We start from the raw sequence: 22,112 nt of genomic DNA on the forward strand, positions 1-22,112 counted from the left end.
AAAAATGTACAGAAATAACGAAGACGAATTTCACAGAAGTAGAGAGAGAGGGAGGACCTCAAACTGAAAGTCAATAGACATCAAAGACAGAGAGGTCACAGAAAAACTCCCACGTAGGCACGTGAGGGGGACTTCTAAGGACACAGGCCGGCGTCCGAAGGGCTCCCCCCACGCAAGAGCCCACTGACACACCACACACACACCACCGGATTTTTCAACAGCAGTCGCGAAGGCCCAAGACAACGAAGTGACATCTTCTCAAAATCTGAGAAGAAACAAGTTCGAAGCGAGCCAAACCCTCAGTTAAACGGGAGGCCCGATAAAAGTACCGTCACCTTGACAAGGCCTTGGAAGATGGGCCACAAGGGACTCACAGTAAGAACGTTTCTACAGGAAGGGGTTAAATAAAAAGGAAAGAGCGACTGCAGAGACGCTGGGAGGGATCTGTGAAGCAGGGCGACCACGCGCCTTGGCACGATCCCTGTTGTCATTAAATGAAGTTCGATCAGAGAGAACATGTTCACGATAACCCAGAATTCAGCTCCGGGGCCAGGGTTGTTGAGGGGGAGACTGAGGAGCAGGAAAACAGGCTTATGTTCTTGTCGGGGAGGGGAGAGATAGAGCAATGAGTTCAGAACTGACACCAGAGGAGATAGAGTCCAGATGTGACTCTGGGACCACGGCAGGAATCCGGCCGGCTGGGGGGAGGGGCGGTGCAGGAAAGGAGCTGTCCCCAGCGGTGGGGCTGCAGGAAAGCCGGGCCCTGAGGAAGCCCCGCTCAGATGTCCCAGATGCGCCAGGAGCTGCAGGCTGGCCCTCAAGCGAGGGGAGCCCCCCAGGGACGAGACCGGCACCTGTGTGTTCATCCCCACAGACGTCCTCACCCGGAGAGAACTAAGGGGAGAAAGACTAAGTGGGCTTATTAATCTAACGTGCTCTTTTCCCTCCAAATATTGTGTTTCCTTGCCTTGCCTCTGCCACATCACGTGTGACACACAGGATTGCCGACCCTGACTCCTTCCGGAAGCACGCACAAGTGTCTCCTCCACGCAGCTGTCTCTCTTTCTTTCAGAATAAACGCATTCTGGAATCATCTGGTCTGTAGGTGACAGCTAACTCCCCCGGCACGTGCAGGGTCACCTGTGACTCACCACCCTCCCTAGGTTAACGACGCTCCCGACAAAAGTTTAGGTCCTGCTCCCAACAGACCCTCAGTGTTCATCGCTGGTGTCACAGCTCTTGATGGTAAATCAGCCGCTTACATTGCAATGCGCCCCCAAGAGAGACCATTGACGGAAAGTGAATTAGGAGTAAATGTTTTGGCTCTTCCGACCCAAGGCCACCTGGAGACCATCGCTGTCCATAAAGTGGTCCTTCCAACACTCAGGACCACTCCACACCCCTTACTTTTCAGTTTCGAAGGCTTGTGTCTTCCCTACACTTTGTCATCTCCTTGCCACAGTGGGGCCTCCTTATCCCAGCGGCGTTCCCAACGCCGAGGCTTTAACCTTTCCCTCTGCAACCTGCTAGCCCTGCTGCTCCCCTGCTCTCTCCTGGTCCACTCTGACCCTCTGATCCACACCAGGCCCTTGGTCTAAGTGCACCAAACTGTCCCCGGATATATCCCCATAACAGCCACAGCCACCCTGCCTCTCCCTGGCCCCATGGCCACTGTACCTCTGTCGTCCCCGCTCTGTCCACCCACCCCTGTCCACGCCACCTCTGTCCCTCCCACTTCCGTTTACCCCCATGGTCACTTCACCTCTGTCCCCACTCTGTCCACCCACCACTGTCCATCCCACCTCTCTCCATCCCCATGGCCTCATTCACCCCATTCACCACACCTAGCACATAGTAGATGTTCAATAAACTTTGTTCCATGAAAAATGAAAGAAACTGGCCAAAAATAAGTATGTAAAGGGACAAGAAATAACGTCTGCCCCCAAAGAATTAAAATCGGAGTTAATGAGAGAGCATTGTAGCCCTTGCTGGTCCCAGCAGGACATCCCCACACTGTGACCGGTCTCCCCCAGGTGACAGAGCCTTACTTTTGAACGCCTCCTAGAGGGAAGACTTTCTCCCCAATCATGGCCAGCACGCTATTCCATTCCGTCAGACTGAATTTGGGTATGATAATTTTTACGGGTGGGATAAATAGTCTTCCGTTTGTGAAAACACTGTAAGAATAAAAAAAAAAAAAAAAAGCATTCATTAGTACCTTACACTTGAGGGGGAAACATTGGAAATTCAAAGAAAGATCTAGAACGACAGAGCCATACGCAGCACGCAACGCACCAGGCAGCCCTCACACACACCGCCTGCATCCGCAGAGGGACCGTCACCAAGCGCCCGATGCTGGAAGTCCGGTGACGCTGCAACGACGCCTGGAAACTTCTCTTCATGGAATAAAATACACCCAGATGAACAGGACGGAACTCGCTTTTTAAATAATATGCCTCCACCATGGCGGGTAAAGTGAAGAAAATGGTGCCCGTTTGGCAAACAAAAGGCGGGTTTTGCCATTAAAAGTGCAGTCACTTTCTCTTTCCACGGGCCAAGACAGTGTCCCCGAGGAAATAATGTGCGATCCTCCAAAAAGATAATAGAAACAATTGGTTTCACCCGTGCAGTCTGGAGGCAGCTTTGCTGGGATCCCAGCGGGTTTATTTTCCATACGTGTCCGGGTGGGGAGTGGGGGGGTGGGGGTACTCGATGCAAAGTTCTCCTGCTAATGAAGCCAGGCCGCCCGGGTCCAAGCCACTTGGCAACAGTTACACACGCTCTTGTAACTCATACTAAAATCATGTAAACTATGAGCCTTGTTTCTTTAAGTCTAAAAGTGATGAATAGTGGTTTTTTTTAATATTTTTTTAAAAATTTTTTTAATGTTTATTTTTGAGAGAGAGAGAGAGAGAGAGACAGAGCATGAACAGGGGAGGGGCAGAGAGAGAGGGAGACACAGAATTGGAAGCAGGCTCCAGGCTCCGAGCCATCAGCCCAGAGCCCGACACGGGGCTCGAACTCACGGACCGCGAGATCGTGACCTGAGCTGAAGTCGGACGCTTAACCGACTGAGCCACTCAGGCGCCCCAATGAATAGTGTTTAACACAAAGGTGCTCAATTTTACAATTCTAGTTTTCAATTTTTTACATAATTATTTGTGGTTGCTGTTGCTTCATTGTTACTGTTTTTCTGTAATGCAAATAATTTAAAACTGGATGAATGCATCACCTTTTCAGATCAAATATAAACTTTAATCTGTGCAAAAAATACAGAGAATCCACTTTCTTTGCTAATGCGCTGTACCAAGGGGCTTCCAATCAATGCAGAAACGCCCTTCTCCCATATTTAAAATATTGCCCCAAAATAACCCTAGAAAAGAATGTTCTGCACAAGTTATATTACAATGCATTTATGTGATATTACACCCACAATAGATTTGCTACAATGTTTCCATCCATTGGTTTTCCTTATGCCAAAAGAATTCTTTCCAAACATGGGTCACTAATAATAATACAGGAAATAAATGTTTAAACAGGGTCATGTTGTGTTTTTGCTTAAATCTTTAAAGATATTTAACGTACACTCTTTACCTGAGTGTGGGGAAATAGGAACTCTTATGAACTGAATTGTGTCCGCCCCCCCCCCCCAAATTTTGGCATCTCTTGCAGACCTAAGACACACGAACATACACTGTGGCTGCAGCTAAAAGTGTGCACAGTCTTCCTCGGGGGCGAGTCAGTAACACAGACTGATGAGACGTCTGTGATCAATAACTATTGACCCATTCTTCCCGCTTTGTGAAATCCAGCCCATGGAAACGAAACAGATTTACATGCAAAGATGTTTCCCATAGGATTATGTACAGAATCGAAAATATAAAACCAACCTGCATGTCCGGGTACCCAGGAATGTTACGTAAATCGTCGCACGGCCATACAATAATAAATTGTGCAGCAGTTTAAAATTGTTTATGCAGGATTTGCATTTACGGGGGGAAATGGTCAACTATAACGGATGCTGTAAAAAACACGACAGAAGGCACAAAGAGAACACTGAAGGTAAGCGTTCTTCAGGCCAGTGGCGGTTGTCTGAGGAGTGAGATAAGGGATGTTTATTTTATTCTTCACACTCTTGTAAGTTCCCACATTTATTTATAATAAGAATGTAATTTTTAAAGACAAGGAAAGGAAGTAAGTGTTACTTCCAACTTAAAGATTAGGAAATTACAAGTTCAGAGGGCATGCGGGATGGAACACATCTCCCAAACTGAAGAATGAACTAGACCCCTTGCTTTGCCCGGTTTCACGGATCAGACGGTCCATCCGCCACCCGACAGATGACCGACCCCACCTAAGTGCCCAAGAACGGTTTCTGGGGAGAGTCCACCATGGAGAGGTGACGGACAGGGAGGAGCCCCTGAGCACTGGGCAAAAGCCAGGCGTGGTTAGATGAGGGAACGTTTGAAATTTGGAATGTTGTGTAGCCGTTGTTTTAAAGCACAGCTTATCCACATGGGCTCCTATGGAACCACCTCCAAGATGCATCGTGTGGGGAGAAAAAGGATACACAGAGGTATTTGTAGGATACATATGCTTGCCGAAGCCTGGATCTCCCAGCCTGTCTTACAAGGATACAAGGTGGGGGGGTGGGGGGGGCACTCACTTTGAACATAGAACTTTTAGAGCTATATATGGCCATGGGCACAGATTTTTCGGGCCACAAAAAGATAGTTACATTTTTTAAAAAACTTTGAAATAAGAGAAGAAGTTAAAGGCATAAACCTACTACTCAACACACCTTATAATGTGCTCATTGGTGTGTAATAGGAAATATTTTTAATTTTTTTGATGTTTGTTTATGTTTGAGAGAGAGAGAGAGAGGGACAGAGTGTGAGTGGGGGAGGGGCAGGGAGAGAGCGAGACACAGAATTCGAAACAGGTTCCAGGCCCCAAGCTGTCAGCACAGAGCCAACACGGGGCTCGAACCCACGAACCGCGAGATCATGACCTAAGCCAAAGTCGGACGCTTAACCGACGGAGCCACCCAGGAGTCCCTAATAGGAAGTATTTTAAATATTTCAAGTAGGACGTATTTTAAATTCTTTAAGATTTTTTTTTTTTTTTTTTTTTTTTGAGAGAGGGAGAGAGAGAATCCCAAGCAGGGCCTGCACTGACAGTGTGGAGCCCGATGCGGGGCTCGAACTCACAAAGCACAAGATCATGACCTGAGCTGAGATCAAGAATCAGACGCTTAACCGACTGAGCCCCCCAGGCGCCCCTCGAGTTTTTAAAATTGGAAATATTTTCAATTTTGTTTAAACAGGAAATAGCACATAGATCTAGGAGCGGACGATGATCCGCCGTCACAACACCTGTCACGTCACAGCTTGCTTAGCGGCGGAAGCAGGACATAAGTCCGCGCCTCAGCCTCCACACTTCAAACCCACGTGGCCTCACCAGCTCCGTTCTGCGGAGACCCAGGCAGGCAGGGGAGCGCCGGGCTCCGGGTCCAAACTCAGCCATGACCCCCCAGCACCCCGCCCCCCCCATCTGTGAGGAAGGGAGAAACCACTTCAACATCGAAGCCTCCGGAACCCATCGCAACTGTTTTGTTTGCCTGTTTTTGCAGTTACAAGGTCTCCAAGCAAACATGATCAGGTCTTTGTAGAAAAGACACTGCGTTTGAATGGATATTTGGGTCCATCTAGTGGAATTTCTAGCACACCAATATGAAGGACGAGGCACAAGCTGCCGGGGGTAATGGTCTGTAACAGACAAAACTTGTCCGTCAAAATAAGTGAGAATCACTGATGTCTTGGCTCATGCCAAAAAAAAAAAAAAAAAAAAAAGTAGGTTCTTTGCCAGGAAGGACCGTGAGATTTGTATACATTCTTCAGAAAGAGCTGCCCTTCACAAAATTTGGAAATGCTGTGCCTCCCGTCATGTCCAAGCGGCTCTCAGATTTGTAGAAGGTGCAAGGAAAGACCCCACCACTGAAGGCTGCGCCTTGCAGACACGTAAGGGGACGTACTTTACAGACGTGGTCGTCGAGGTTCTGAGGGGACGGGGAGGGGCCACGTTTGGCCAATAAACAGGGTGTGTTTCCTGCGTCCTTCTGCTTCCCAGGCTGGGCTCCGACGAGTCTAACAGGGGGTTTGCGCCGAGGGGCCCTGGCCCTTCGCTGGGGGGCACGAGCGCGAAGGGCACCTGGTCAGGAGTGCGGGGGACGCCCGCTAGTGACCCTCAGACACGGTGAGCCCACGCCTCTGCGGAAGCCCACTGACGTTCTGTCCACCGGGAGCAGAACGTGGTGAGAGGGCGCGATCTCGCTCACGTCAGATTTCAACCTGTAAAGTATTAAAACCTCCCAATAGAAGACGGAGAGTCTCTGCTCCGTGACCAGCCTTGGACGGGTGTCCTGGAGGTGTCACTGGGGACTCTCACCACCCCTGGAGGTGTCACCGGGGGGCCCCCACCTCTCCTGGAGGTGTCACGGGGGTGGGGCCCTCACCACCCCGGGGGGGGGAGGGTAATGTCAGGAAGCCAGTTCAGAAAGATGAGGTATGTGACCTCCACAAAGACGATGAGATGAAAAGCCGGATTTGAACCCACGATGGTTTGAATCCAGCGTGTTCTTTCTACAGCCCCGGAACGTAAGGCAGACTGGCCCACAAAGCTGTCTCCATCAGCCCGGACGTACTGCCCCGGGCACCTCTACAGCTATAGCACCGGCTGTGGCTCCCAGGGCCACACTCCAGTCCTGCACCAACGCTTGAGCGGGAAGTGTGGTAACCCTACAGGTCTTTGCTCATGGTGGGAAAATAACTTGTAAAGTGTCCTTTCCCCGTCCAGCAGCGACAACTGCTAGATGTTTTTTAAAAAGTGAAAAGCGGGGCGCCTGGGTGGCGCAGTCGGTTAAGCGTCCGACTTCAGCCAGGTCACGATCTCGCGGTCCGTGAGTTCGAGCCCCGCGTCGGGCTCTGGGCTGATGGCTCAGAGCCTGGAGCCTGTTTCCGATTCTGTGTCTCCCTCTCTCTCTGCCCCTCCCCCGTTCATGCTCTGTCTCTCTCTGTCCCAAAAATAAATAAACGTTGAAAAAAAAAAATTAAAAAAAAAAATAAAATAAAATAAAAATAAAAAGTGAAAAGCCTAACACTAAATTCTGTGTGTGAGGCCCTCACCCTTCCAGCCCCAAGTAAACTGTTCAACAGCCTGGCAACTGGATTGATTTCCAAAATCAAGGTTCAAAGAGAAGAAAGGATACACGGCACCTGAAAGACTGAATCATACAGGTGTCCCTGTCGGAGAGAGAGAATAAGGGAGGAAAGGAGCACAGGAGGAGGGGGGGGAGGGAGGAAGGGAGGAGGAGGGGAGAGGGAAGGGGAGAGGAAGAGGCGGGGAGGGGAGAAGAGGGGAGGAGGAGGAGGAGGGGGAGGAAGGGAGGAGGGAGTAGAGGAGGGGAGAGGAAGAGGCGGGGAGGGGAGAAGGGGAGGAGGAGAAAAGAGAGGAGTGGGAGGAGGGGGAGGAAGGGAGGAGGGAGGAGAGGAGGGGAGAGGGAAGGAGAGAGGAAGAGGCGGGGAGGGGAGAAGGGGAAGAAGAGGGGAGGAGGGGGAGGAGGGGGAGGAAGGGAGGAGGGAAGAGAGGAGGGGAGAGGAAGAGGCGGGGAGGGGAGAAGGGGAAGAAGAGGGGAGGAGGGGGAGGAAGGGAGGAGGGAAGAGAGGAGGGGAGAGGAAGAGGCGGGGAGGGGAGAAGGGGAGGAGGAGAAAAGAGAGAAGGGGGAGGAGGGGGAGGAAGGGAGGAGGGAGGAGAGGAGGGGAGAGGGGGTGACGGTGAGTCTAACCGGAACTTTATCTTTAAGGAGCCACAGCAAGTAGTGATCTGTCCCCGCGAGGCCTTACTCACTTGACGTGCCGGGACGTTCGCTGGAAGGTTTGCCACCTGGAAGGCACATTCAGGTCACAATGTACCACCGGTTTGATCTGCAAAAAGAAAAGGCAAGCCTCAGGACCCGGTTCAGACAACCACTTGCTAAATACGGTTTGCCCAGCACTGCCCCCAAAACAGCAGTGCAGGGGGGCGGGAGGCCTTGCTAAGGGAGCACAGGGAAGGACCCAGGAAGGACTCCGGGGGAGCAGACTCCCTGCTGGGAGGGGCCGGGACTCCCAGACGCAGGGCAGGTGACCTCATGGGGACGGGGCGAGAGGGCTGTGAGTTCCGAGGCCGGAAGGTCGGGTGCGAGGGCGCGGAGCGCGGCGGCCGGGAGGTCACAGAAGTTCAGAGACACAGACCGGGCCGTTGTGCTGAGGACAGGCCAGCAGCTCGACCAGCAAGCTCCCTTGATGTGCTCCCCAGGTGCCCGGCTGGGCCAGACTGCGGCCCCAAGAACGGGCGTGTGGCCCCTAAGTCAGCCCGTGGGGTTCCAGCTAGGACGTCCTGTGGCAGGGGACAACACCCCCCCCCCTGCTCCCCGGACCCTTCTCTTTCCTGTGACTCCAACCTGGGGGCTGAGCCCCCCCCCGGGGCCTGGTCAGCTTCAACCTCACACCCCCTGGGGCCCCGAGAGCGGGGAGGAGAAGGATGTCTGAGCCCGCCACAGACAGGCAAAATCCCTCTGCTGGGGGTCCTACTGTCGTCATTGACAGCCTAGGTGGGGCGAGATCAAGGCCACGGCCCCACACAGTCTCGAGGCCCCTCCATCATGGTGACTTCCTCTGAAAGTTGCTCCCCCGCTACGTTCCTTGTCTGCCCCACCTCTAGAGGCTCCGCCCCTGAGACACCAGCCCCTCCCACTTGTAGAGGCTCTGTCCCTGAGACACCAGCCCCCTCAACCTGTAGAGACTCCGCCCCGAGATACCAGCCCCTCCCACCTCTACAGGCTCTGTCACTGAGACACCAGCCCCTCCCACCTCTAGAGGCTCCGCCCCTGAGACACCAGCCCCTCCCACTTCTAGAGGCTCCGACCCTGAGACACCAGCCCCTCCCACTTGTAGAGGCTCTGTCCCTGAGACACCAGCCCCCTCAACCTGTAGAGACTCCGCCCCGAGATACCAGCCCCTCCCACCTCTAGAGGCTCTGTCCCTAAGACACCAGCCCCCCCAACCTGTAGAGACTCCGCCCCTGAGACACCAGCCCCTCCCACCTCTATAGGCTCCGACCCTGAGACACCAGCCCCCCAAACCTGTAGAGACTCCGCCCCTGAGGCACCAGCCCCTCCCACCTCTAGAGACTCCGCCCCTGAGACACTAGCTCCACCCCCCACCTGTAGAGGCTCTGTCCCTGAGACACCAGCCCCCTCAACCTGTAGAGGCTCCGCCCCTGAGACACCAGCCCCTCCCACCTCTAGAGACTCCACCCCTGAGACACCAGCCCCTCCCACCTCTACAGGCTCCGACCCCAAGACACGAGCCCCTCCCACCTCTACAGGTTCCGACCCTGAGACACCAGCCCCTCCCACCTCTACAGGCTCCGACCCTGAGACACCAGCCCCTCCCACTTGTAGAGCCTCCGCCCCGAGATACCAGCCCCTCCCACCTCTAGAGGCTCTGTCCCTAAGACACCAGCACCCCCAACCTGTAGAGACTCCGCCCCTGAGACACCAGCCCCTCCCACCTCTATAGGCTCCGACCCTGAGACACCAGCCCCCCAAACCTGTAGAGACTCCGCCCCTGAGGCACCAGCCCCTCCCACCTCTAGAGACTCCGCCCCTGAGACACTAGCCCCACCCCCCACCTGTAGAGGCTCTGTCCCTGAGACACCAGCCCCCTCAACCTGTAGAGGCTCCGCCCCTGAGACACCAGCCCCTCCCACCTCTAGAGACTCCACCCCTGAGACACCAGCCCCTCCCACCTCTACAGGCTCCGACCCCAAGACACGAGCCCCTCCCACCTCTACAGGCTCCGACCCTGAGACACCAGCCCCTCCCACTTGTAGAGGCTCCGCCCCGAGATACCAGCCCCTCCCACCTCTAGAGGCTCTGTCCCTAAGACACCAGCCCCCCCAACCTGTAGAGACTCCGCCCCTGAGACACCAGCCCCTCCCACCTCTATAGGCTCCGACCCTGAGACACCAGCCCCCCAAACCTGTAGAGACTCCGCCCCTGAGGCACCAGCCCCTCCCACCTCTAGAGACTCCGCCCCTGAGACACTAGCCCCACCCCCCACCTGTAGAGGCTCTGTCCCTGAGACACCAGCCCCCTCAACCTGTAGAGGCTCCGCCCCTGAGACACCAGCCCCTCCCACCTCTACAGGCTCCGACCCCAAGACACGAGCCCCTCCCACCTCTACAGGCTCCGACCCTGAGACACCAGCCCCTCCCACTTGTAGAGCCTCCGCCCCGAGATACCAGCCCCTCCCACCTCTAGAGGCTCTGTCCCTGAGACACCAGCCCCCCCAACCTGTAGAGACTCCGCCCCTGAGACACCAGCCCCTCCACCTCTACAGGCTCTGTCCCTGAGACACCAGCCCCTCCCACCTCTACAGGCTCCGACCCTGAGACACTAGCCCCCCCCCACCTGTAGAGGCTCTGTCCCTGAGACACCAGCCCCCTCAACCTGTAGAGACTCCGCCCCTGAGACACCAGCCCCTCCCACCTCTAGAGGCTCCGCCGCTGAGTGAGACTCGGCATTCAGGGCCTACCTAGACTCTCGTCACACCTGCTCCAGCACAGCGGGCACAGCGTAGAGGGTGTCCCCCAGGGCCCCCGGTTGGGCCTCCCGGCCTGACCTGTCTGGATGTCCGGTCCCCCTCCACTCGCTGCCCCTGCCATGGTGCCCAGCTCATTTACACCCAGAGACTGCCCAACCTGTGAGGTTAGCGCAGCTCTACTGAATCACCCCAGTGAGTGAAAGTATCTGTAAAGTTCCTTCGCCAAGAATAACACCGACCCGCGTACCCGGGGTTCACCCTGGGGTGTAAGAGTGAGCTGCACGTACCCTTAACACGGGTGACAAGGTTTGGGCATCTCACGGTCTCCCCAGCACTATTTTTTAGACGAGGAGAGGAAAATGTGCTGTTCCGGGTCTTCTGAAGGAGACGAGGAGGCAGCGTCCACGCGGGGCAGGTGGAGAAGGGTCAGGAGGACTGGGACTGAGCGGTGGAGAGCCCTTTCGGCGTCCTGCTGAGAGCCTGAGGCACCATTAGACGCAGGGGACAACTGGCCGAGAGGCACCGGGACAGCAGAGCGAAGCTGGGAGGCAGCCCGGTGGCTTTGGACTCGGACAGACCAGGGCTCACCTCCCAGCGCTCACTGTCCGTGACGTTGCCGGGACTGTCTCACCTCTGAGCTGCCATCTATGAACGCCTGCAGCGGGGACCATACACCTCGCAGGGTTTGGGGGAGAGAACGTTTTATAAAAGGCACAATGCCGTACCTGCCACACAGGGATAAATATTCAATCCAATAAACATGAGTGTCCCAACACACACAGAGACGCAGAGACGCAGAGAGACGGAGGTGGGGAGAGAATGGAGAGGGACAGACCACAGACCATCTGGCATCTCGGTCTCATCACGGCCCGGATAGAATCGCCGACTGCTCCCACAGCCCGCTGACCGTCCCCAGACTTCCCGGTCTCAGGAACCGGTGCCAGCACAGACCCATGTGTTTGACCACAAAATCTGGGGACACCACTGTGTCGTCTCCTCCCTTACACCCCGCATCTCTCAATTCTGCCTCAAAACCGTATCCCCGGACGCGTTCACTTCTTGCTGCCCCCACCGCTGCCACACTGGCCCCGCGGCCCCATGTCTCCGCGGCTCGCCCCCCGCCCCCCACAGTCCCTTCCCCACAAGGAGCCGCGGTCCTGGCAATCACCCATCGCGATGGGCTGCCCCCTGGCTTAGAACCCCAGTGGAGGAAACAGCGGCAGACACACGACAACCCCACCCCTCCCTTCCTCCCCACGCCACAGCCCACGTTTGCCTTCTTCCAAACATCAAGCTTGTTCCTGCACTAGACCTGGGGCCTGGAATGTTCTCCCGGGTCTTAGCACAGCTTGCCCTTTCTTGCATTAAGAAGTCAACTCAGAAGCAGTTCCTCAGCGACCCTCCCCGACCAATATGGCCATCGTAGCATGTAACACTAATAGTTTTGTGTTTATTTATTTACTTATTACTGGTTCCTCCTCATAGAATCAAAGCCTCCTGAGAGCAGGGACCTCGGTCGTCATGTTCCACCAAGGACCCCACTGCCTGAACAATGAGCTGCCCACCGCAGGAGTTTGAGAAGTATGCCGTGAATATGGATGAATGAATGATGGATGAATAAATGATAAACGCTTCGGTGGCAGGTGATAAACAGCTCTGATACTCCAGGAGGAATCCTGGAAAAAGTGAGGTCACTGGAGATTGTGGTAATGCACACGTCCGTCCACTGTCACCCTCTTGTCACGTGACATACAAAATTACTTTCTATATAGGAAATTATACACACCTGCATACCATTAGCCAAAAAACCAAAGCCGTATCAGCAATACCACGAATTTACTGACCTGGTTTATAACAGAACAACAGAAATTATTCCCTGCAAAATTCTATTAAGATAAAACTACCCTAAGAAATAGCTTTCTGGCTGATGGCATAAAATTATGGAAACAGTGAGCTAATGGCTTTCTTTACGTGTTAATGATTCATTAACCCTGCTATCACCTGCCTAATTAAATAACCCCAGCAATTAAATACATGATTCTGGATTTTTTTTTTTTCCTGCATTTCACGTGATCTCCTAAGAAAGCACATGTGGCTTTCTGTCACTGCCCGACGGGGACGACAGGTTCCAACATGGTGTCTCACTCACCTGCCGAGAGGCTGAGGGGCTCAGTGGGCTTTCGGGCTCCGTAACCAACAGTCCGAAGTAATTAAACCAAATCCGCAGCAATGCCAGAAGACCCCCGAGGTAACCACAGCTGTGTTTCCCCGAGTGGCAGCTGTGGGTTACTGAATGCCTGCTCTGCGTCACACCACATTTGTGCCCAGTCCTCAAAACAACCGGGCAAAATACCCACATGGTGACCAATCAGAGCCACTATGTAATCCCCACAAGGACACGCTGTCACTAAGTGTCCTGGCCATGACAGGCCATCAAAAATACCTTATGGTAGATTTTAGCCCATTGGGAATTGAAACCTATACCGGCGTGGCACTTGGGAGCCTGTGTCCGCGTCGTCCGCATCCCAGCCCTGGTTCCACCACCTTCTCCTCACACCACCGTGAAGAGGTTGCTGTGCCCACATCCTCGTGTGTGAATGCGGATCCAGCGCCAGAGGAGATGACGCATCGCGAGGCGCTGAGCAAAACGCCAGAAATGAGTGAAGAGCTTTTGGCGGTTGTCATTGTTGTTGGCCTCCGAAGTCCTTGGTCTTTGCGCCCCATCGAGCCTCTCCAGCTACCCTCAGTGAACATCCTCCCGGGCTTTTCCGTGCAAAACTTCAAACCAGAAAGACTCAAGGGAGTCTGGCACCGAGAAAAGACCTCGTCCCGGAACCGTAAAGGGAGGATCTCATAATTAGCGAACGGCGCTCGTCGGGGTCTGGAACGTGCAAGCTGAATTAACAGAGATGGCCCCTACGCCACTCGACAGTAGACGCTAAACACACACAGTCGCCACAGATCACAGAAACCCTACGGAAGGCGCAGTGGGCTCCGTATGGTTCATGTAATTCATTAGGGAAAAGGTCATCCTGGACCACCTCCGAAGTCACTTCATTCTGTGATCCTCTGAGTCAAAAAAATAAAAATAAAAAATCAGTGTCACTCTTTCCCCAAAACGGCCAAGAATCTCCCTAGGTTAGGCATTCTGGAGCAGTGTGCAAGAGACGGGAGGGAGAGCCGGGCCGATGCGAAGTCGCCCTTCATCCACCCCGGCACCGTTACCTGTAGAAATGGGGCAAATCTGGGCAAACCCTCAGCACCTTTGCAGCCCTCCCCCTGCGTGACACTGCATTGTACTCTCGAGGGGGACATCAGGCACGTGTGTCCAACACATGGTTGGGGAGATGGGTTTTCGGCCTTCCTGGTCGTGATGATGATGAATTTTTATTTCCCGTTTTTTGGAAACTGTTGAGATATTTTTACATTAAAAAAGAAGAAGAAGAACCATGACTGGGGTTTTGTAATTGACTTAGCTGATATCATGCATCCATGAAGCTCTCTCAGGGTCTGAATGTTAAGATGTCACCCCCTCTGGGAAGCAGGGAAGGACGCAGGGGCGCCTGCCCAGGCCTCACTGAGGGTTTCCCGACTGAGACGCCGTGGGTGGGGCAGGTCCCCCGTCTGGCATCCTGCGTGTCCTCTACGACAGCGACAGAGGCTGAACTGAGCCATGGGGAGCCGTGAGTGGAAGGGCTGCGGATCACCCCGGCGGCTTCCCCGGGACGCCCGCGGGGCTTGAGGCCCAGACATTGTGTGGAGTCAGCAAGGCAGTGGTCAGAGAAGAAGCCAAGAGCTCTTGACCTCTGACAACAGCGGGGACTTTGGAGCCTAGCAACGACAGACATTAGAGCAACTAGGATCAACGGAGGTCTTAACTCCCTTCTGGCATTTTGCTAAGCAGCGGGGAATGCGTCACCTCGTTTCGTATTACTTGTACCAAGAGCAATGGTGTTTCCCACGTAATTACTCCTCCCGAATGCCATTCAAGGTTTTGTATTTCAGATCCTATTGGATGAGTGATTTCTTTTGTTCTAGTGAAAGATGCTTTATCTCCCCCAAACTAGCTGGCATTGCCAACGGCCCCTCGTACACCAGTATCTCTCCCTCACCCCCCTGATCACCATCTCAGCAAACCTCAGGCCTCTTTCTCAAACGGAGGTGGGGACAATACGCAAAGCGAGTAATCAGCTCTGAATCACAGCTCTGAATGTGAGCCTGACATTCAGAGGACGTCCTTCAATCATTCCCTTTGTAAAAATAAAATAGTAACCAATGAGAACAACCACTCCTACTGGCCTGGTGTTGACCACCTACATTACCTGCAAAGCCTCAAACGATGGCAGATGAATACAAGAACTGAAAGGGAAGAAAGAAGGGTGAAACTGTGAGGGTGGAGAGTTAGGGAAACTGCAAACAGAAGCTGGGAAAATAAGAACGGAAGTAGGGACACCTGGGGGGCTCAGTCGGCTGAGTGTCTGACTCTTGGTTTCAGCTCAGGCCTTGGTCTCACAGTTCGTGAGTTCAAGCCCCACATGGGGCTCCATCTGACGGAGCAGAGCCTGCTTTGGATTCTCTCTCTTTCTCTGCCCCTCCCCTGCTCATGCTGTCTCTGTCTCTCTCTCTCAAAATAAATAAACTTGGGGAGCCTGGGTGGCTCAGTCGGTTAAGCGCCTGACTTCGGCTCAGGTCATGATCTCACAGTCTGTGGGTTCGAGCCCCGTGTCGGGCTCTGTGCTGACAGCTCAGAGCCTGGAGCCCGCTTCGGATTCTGTGTCTCCTCCTCTCTCTGCCCCTCCCCTGCTAGTACTCTGTCTCTCTCTGTCTCAAAAATAAATAAATGTTAATAAAGAAAGAATAAACTTAAAAAAGATTTTTTTAATAAAATAAATTTAAAAAAAGAACGGAAGCAGGGTGAGGGTGAGTGCTCCCGAGCACACGAGCATTTTGTCAGTATCTGTGTGGTCAGAAGGGACTAACTCTGCCTGTATGTTTAAACCGTGCAGTTAAAAGAAATAGGGAAGCTGCTGATAAACGCTATCGGATGGAAGGGGAGGAGTTACCCCCGTCAGCCTCCACGATGAGCCTAGGGAAAGCGGGTCCACCGAGCAAGGTCGGCAGAGAGGGGGTGAAGGAAGCAGGCGAACACGCCCGCATGGCACCGGGGCTGTGGCGTGTGCCCGAGCCAGCCGCGCCCCATCGGCCTGACGCCAGGACTGGAGTCTCCGTCGTTGGGCCAACATGTTGTCCCCATAGTGTCTCTGACAAAAATGCAAATGTGTCACATGGCGGAGAAAAGAAGTCAGCTCCCTCCTGCCACAACACAGCAGAAACCACCCGTGAAGGACTGTGCCCTGGGAGGGAAAGGCTCTCGGGAGCACACAGGAGAAGGATGTCCCAAAGAGAAAGGGAAGAAAGCAAGGGTGCAGAGACAGTCACCCCAAATAGAAGCCTGTCTCCCTACACATCAGAAGACAATACAGTTCCAAGCAGAATGTAGGAGGGGCGCCCAGGTGGCTCAGTTGGTTAAGCGTCTGACTCTCGATTTTGGGTCAGGTCGTGATCTCACTGGTTCATGAGATCGAGCCCTGAGTCAGGCTCTGTGCTGACAGCGTGGAGCCTGCTTGGGATTCTCTCTCTGGCCCTCTCCCACTCTCTCTCCCTCACTCTCTTTAAATAAATAAATAAACTTTTTTTAAAAAGCAGAATCTAGGGGCGCCTGGGTGGCTCAGTCGGTTAAGCGGCCGACTTCGGTCCAGGTCATGATCTCGCGGTCTGTGAGTTCAAGCCCCGCGTCGGGCTCTGTGCTGACAGCTCGGAGCCCGGAGCCTGCTTTGGATTCTGTGTCTCCCTCTCTCTGACCCTCCCCCGTTCATGCTTTGTTTCTCTCTGTCTCAAAAATAAATAAACATTAAAAAAAATTAAAAAAAAAAAAAAGCAGAATCCATGAAATAGAAAACAGAACAAAGAAATCGAGAAACACAATGAAACCAGAAGTTGGTTCTTTGAGAAGATTGATCAAATTGATAAAACTGAACAGACTTGGCAAGAAAATACAGAGGAGACACAAATGACCAGGAATGGCAGGAATGAGGGAGGTCACATCACCAGAGGCCACAGATATTAGTTGGATAAGAGAACAACTTCATGCCAGTGGACAAATTAAATGGACAATTCAAAGACACAGGCTAGCAAAGTTTACTCAAGAAATAGACAACCTGAGGAGCCCTCTATCACCTCAGGCAGTTGGATTTGTAGTTAAAAACCTTCCCACAAAGACAACTCCTGGCCCAGCTGGCTCCACTGGTAAATTCTACCAAACACTTAAGGAAGAAACAATACCAAAACCAGAGAAAAACATTGCAAGGATTTAAAAAACTACAGACCAACATCCCTCCACGAACATAGTTGCAGAAATTCCAAACAAAATTTTAGCAAGTAAAATCCAACAATAAAGAAAAAAGACAAAACTTCATGAGTGAGATTTGTCCCAGGAATGCAAGGTTGAGTTAATATTTGAAAATCCATCGGGGTGCCTGGGTGGCTCAGTCGGTTAAGCGTCCGACTTCAGCTCAGGTCATGATCTCACGGCTCGTGAGTTCGAGCCCGCGTCAGGCTCTGTGCTGACAGCTCAGAGCCTGGAGCCTGTTTCAGATTCTGTGTCTCCCTCTCTCTCTCTGACCCTCCCCCGTTCATGCTCTGTCTCTCTCTGTCTCAAAAGTAAATAAACGTTAAAAAAAAATTTTTTTTTAATAAAAAATAATTATGACAGATTCACACGATGAAATTATTAAAACATGTTGCAGAAGACCATTTACTGAATGAGATAATGGTCACAAAATATAGTAAATAAAAAGCAGATTAGAAAATAGTGAGCATTGATGGATCCCAATTCTGCAGACATACATGCACATATGTACGCATGTACTGTGTATGTGTGTGCTACTGTGTATACCTACTTGCTACATGTGCATAAAAAAGCACCTGGAAACAGACATGACAAAGTCAGAGCACTGACCTTTGAGGGGTATTGTGGATGACCCCCGTTCTCTTCATGGAGTTATCTGCACAGCTTCTTGGCATTTTTTCTCAATAAGGACTCCTTTCATAATCAGATTTTTTTTTAATGAAAAAGTGTATACTCCTAAAGAAAAATTACAGAACTCTTTGGGGCGACTACAGTCCCATTGGTGTGAGGACACAGAGGTCCCCACTCCAGAGCACTTGCTATCAGGCACCTCGCCTAACATTTCTGATCAAAGCCTCCTCAGCTGGAAAGCAAGGGGGGCTGACAACATAACCTGGCAGCTGCCTTCCTGTCCCCCAGGGCTAACTGCTCGTTCTAATCATAGCGCCGAAATGCACTCAGGGTACGCGCAGACTGAACTGGAGGGGAACTTTTCAGGATCGTTGCTTACTCCCCGTGCCTGCCCCACCTGGAGATGGGAAAGCAAGTGCCCGGGTGTTAAGAATAATCATACACCATGCCCACTCTGTTTACTAAGGTGGCCCTGACATTCAGTCACTGCTGGAATTGTTTCTTTTTTTTTTTTTTTAACTTTATTCATTTTTGAGAGACAGAGCATGAGCGGGGAAGGGGCAAAGAGAGAGGGAGACACAGAATGGAAAGCAGGCTCCAGGCTCTGACCTGTCAGCACAGAGCCTGATGCGGGGCTCGAACCCACAAACTGCAAGATCATGACCTGAGCCGAAGTCTGACACTCAACCGACTGAGCCACCCAGGCGCCCCTGGAGTTGTTTCTTATTGGAGACTTGCCCGCCTGCCCTTGGCAAGTTACAGTAGAAGGTGGGGACGTACGACCTGACTCATCGCACTGCCCTGAAATGCAGACTCTGCGGAGACAGCTAACTGCTCTGCAGGCTGGTGCTGGAGCTCCAGGGCTGTCCTTTACCGGAACTCGGCTGCAGATTCAAGGGCACACTAAACCCTGCTTCTCTAAACTGTGGAGGAAGAGGGCCAGCACTGATCTCTTTCTGGAACATTATGCAGATTTCACCGTTCGGTCCTCACACCGGTTCAAGGAGGAGAAAACAAGAATACCAAGCCGGAGGCACCAGGGTGGCTCAGGACGAAGTGCCCAACTCTCGACCTCATCTCAGGATGAGATCTCATCGTGGGATCGAGCCCTGCATCAGGCTCTGCGCTGGCAACACGGAGCCTGCTTGGGATTCTCTCTCTCCCTCTCTCTCTGCCCCTCCCCTGCTCTCTCTCTCTCTCTCAAAAATAAGCATTAAAAAAAAAAGAATACCAAAAGCACCACTTAGAGAATAATCTCAAAAATCTCCTCTTTGAAATACCCAACAAAAGGACAAGCCCATTTTTTAAGAAAATTTTACATATTATATTATATTATTAAATATATGATTCATATTTATACCATATATGATATATAAGAAATACAATATTATGGCTATTATATAGTAATAATATATAGTAAATATATTATTATATTTACATATTATATATACAACATTCTAAATCATATTATAGTCTAAATATCAGCAGGATATCTTGCTTAAAACTTAGCAATTTTTGTTGCTTATTTTAAAAGGTGGATCTCTTTTTTTTTTTTTTTTTAACATTTATTCATTTTTGAGAGATGAGAGAGACAGAGCACGAGCAGGGAAGGGGCAGAGAGAGAGGCAGATGCAGAGTCCGAAGCCGGCTCCAGACTCTGAGCTGTCAGCCCAGCACAGAGCTCGACACGGGGCTCGAACCCATGAACCGTGAGATCATGACCTGAGCTCAGGTCCGACGCTTAACGGACTGAGCCAGCCAGGTGTCCCAAAAGCTGGATCTCTTTTATACATATTAAATAGAATTTTTTTTTTTTTTTTTTTTTTTTTGGCTAAGAACCAGGTGATGTGAACAGAGCGAGAGAAGGTTCCACACTACAGAGCTTTCAAATGTGTATCAAGCACAAAAATGTTGAGAACTGGGGCAAATCTTTAAATTGAGCATTATAATTAGCTTCAACGTTATGTAAATTAAAATAGCTTTTCCTGACACCCATCTTTCCAAATCCCCCATAACAAAAGAAAAGTGAAAAGTTTCAGTAAATAATTGCACAGTGTGTCACAGACGACTACCTTTCTAACCGTGGCCTTAGGGTATTTTTACTGACTTCAGTCACGTTAGTTACTTAGGGGCTTCGACAGGTATGACAACCCCGCACAGTGGATTCGGGTTTCCAGAGCAACAGGCCTTTAGAGGCATTCCCTACAAAATGCTAGTCTTCTAAAAGCGACAGTATTCAACAGTGACATTCGGAGTTTTCCCAGACCATCCAGTTTATCCCACCGTTAGTCATTAGCACCGAACACTTACTTCCTTCAACTTGCTCATCTTTCCAGGTTTCCTGGGAACTATATGAATATAACTGCAAAAGAAGAAAGAAAGACCTAATCAGAAAGTAAATAATTTAGGGGGGGAATGTGAGCCTCTTCAGAGAGGACTCCTTCTCAGCACTCGGACCTGCAAATCCACAGCAACTTGAAACTAAAGTCAAGAGTGCCACAGTCTTCCGTCGACATAGAACAGCAGTGTCACGGTGGGACATTATGGAGGGTGTCCCACTGGCTGCCGTCGGCATGGCCCATGGGAGACTGTCACCTGAATGGCACTCTCCTATAATGTCATTCATCAAAAAGGGACCCGAGTCATCATTTATTCCACTTTCTTTTCTACCAGGTCACGGAAGGGCCCAGAAATGAGCTCATCAGAGTCCCACAGATTGGCCAGAGTCAGAGCGGAGTCCCCCCCACCCTTGCAGCTCATCACCACCTGCACTGTCCCCTCCTGTCACACAGAATCACATCCGTGTCCCCATTCTGCCCAACAGTGAACACCGGAAAAAGCCACCAGAAGAGCACGGGTGGGAGTCCGGCTAATACAATTCCTGGCACTTGGGGGCTTTTGGAGAGCCCTCCATATGCCTCAAAAATAGAACAGATGTTTTTTCATGATAATAAATAATTTTGTATCTTTCAAGGTTTCTTCCTGATTAAAAACAAAAATTACATTTGAGTTTGCTGCTGTTTTTGACAGTTTTACAAGATTCAGAGAAGTGTGGCCTACATTGGCAGCTGGAAGGAAAAAGGAAGCAAGAAATATTCAGTAGAGCCCAGAGTCACAAGCCAGGTGCCCACAGAGGCCAGCCGGGCAGTGAGGACGCTTGCCCAGGGCAGCGCCTGGGGGCAGGGGGGCGCTGCAGGGCGCAAGGACCCCTGCCGTCCAGGGTGAACGCCTCCCACAGCCCCAGGGCACAGTTTCCACGCGACGATGCAGACAACTACAACCTTAGTCCTTCCGATCAGTCAAATCCTCCATTTTTTTCCAATTAAACTAAAATTCTATACTATTCCATGAACTCTCTCATTGCGAAATGTCCAGCCGATTCACATCTTTGAAAAGTGTGATCCCAACTAAATAAGGCAGCGCTCGGGCCCCTCCGGCTCACCACCTCCGCCCGGCCCCTTCCACGAGCTCTTCCGGTTTTAAGCCCCCGCATTCCGTGTTTGACTGTGAACATCAATCCCCAAACGAGACAACTTATCGCATCAGTAAATGGAAACAAAAAGCAAAAATAAATGCGGAAACACCAAGGCGTCAAAAGATCCAGCAAAGAACGTAAAGTGCTGTTTGTTTCCATGCTGCATCCAGAAGGACGCATAAATAGAACAGAAAGAGGGGCTAAGTACTTCCTCAGAGACCCAGTGGACCGGAGTCTCCAGGCCGGGCGCTTGGAGAAGGCGTGGGTGGGGCGTGGGTTTCCCCAGGGTGGGCAGCGGGGGGCAGGCACCTGGCGTAGAGACTGGACGTTCGTGTGCAGCACCCTCCTTGCTGCTTCCAGAGAATAAAGGGAAGGAGGAAGCCGGCCACGAGAGTCAGGCCAGGCGTCTGCAAGTGCTGCGTCCATAACATTCTCACAGCACCACTCGGGATGTGACGCCACACCGGATGTGAGCTAAGCCCATTTCAGTGGTGAGGACACCATCCCCAGCAAGCTTATTCCATATGTTCAATGCCACTGAGATAAGGAAAGGCCAGGATGCACTTCAACCCAGTTCAACCTGCTTCTGTCCCTGAGACCATGTTCCTGCTCCTCTGTCCCGTGCCTGCCACCTGCTATCCCCAGCGTCCAAATGGGTGGCAAGGAGACACGAGGAAAGTTGGGGTGCAGGCAAACTACGATGGTGTCATCGAAAGGGCCTTTGCCTCGTACCTCAACTGCAAACTCATAAGGCAGAGAGAGACCATTCCTGGGGCAATCCAAATCCTTCGGGGTCTCCCCCAAACTTGCGCACACACCCCTGCACACGCACAATGCCCTGGTTTACAGTTTGTGTGTGTGCGAAGATGGCTCTGTCCTCGAAAAGAATCATGAGTTCTGAGCTTTACAGGACGTCTTTAAAGTAATGTTTAGCCTATAATATTTTGTTCTA

General features: G+C 51.8%; 1 protein-coding gene across 7 annotated transcripts in view; it reads right to left on the reverse strand.

Annotated features, from left to right (window-relative positions):
• Positions 1-22,112, reverse strand: part of DCDC2C (doublecortin domain containing 2C) — an 84,921-nt gene that overhangs the window by 56,234 nt on the left and 6,575 nt on the right. For 6 of the 7 annotated variants that reach the window (XM_045447832.1, XM_045447834.1, XM_045447833.1 and 3 more), the window contains exons 2-4: positions 19,996-20,047; positions 7,906-7,982; positions 2,049-2,177 (exon numbers count right to left, since the gene is read on the reverse strand). In XM_045447832.1, coding sequence (XP_045303788.1) covers positions 2,049-2,177; positions 7,906-7,982; positions 19,996-20,047 — 258 coding nt within the window. The remainder of the gene's footprint in view (positions 1-2,048; positions 2,178-7,905; positions 7,983-19,995; positions 20,048-22,112) is intronic. The other variant, XM_045447836.1, reaches the window with a different exon arrangement.

This window comes from Leopardus geoffroyi, chromosome A3, assembly GCF_018350155.1.
Source record: "Leopardus geoffroyi isolate Oge1 chromosome A3, O.geoffroyi_Oge1_pat1.0, whole genome shotgun sequence".
In the NCBI taxonomy this organism is placed as follows: Eukaryota; Metazoa; Chordata; class Mammalia; order Carnivora; family Felidae; genus Leopardus; species Leopardus geoffroyi.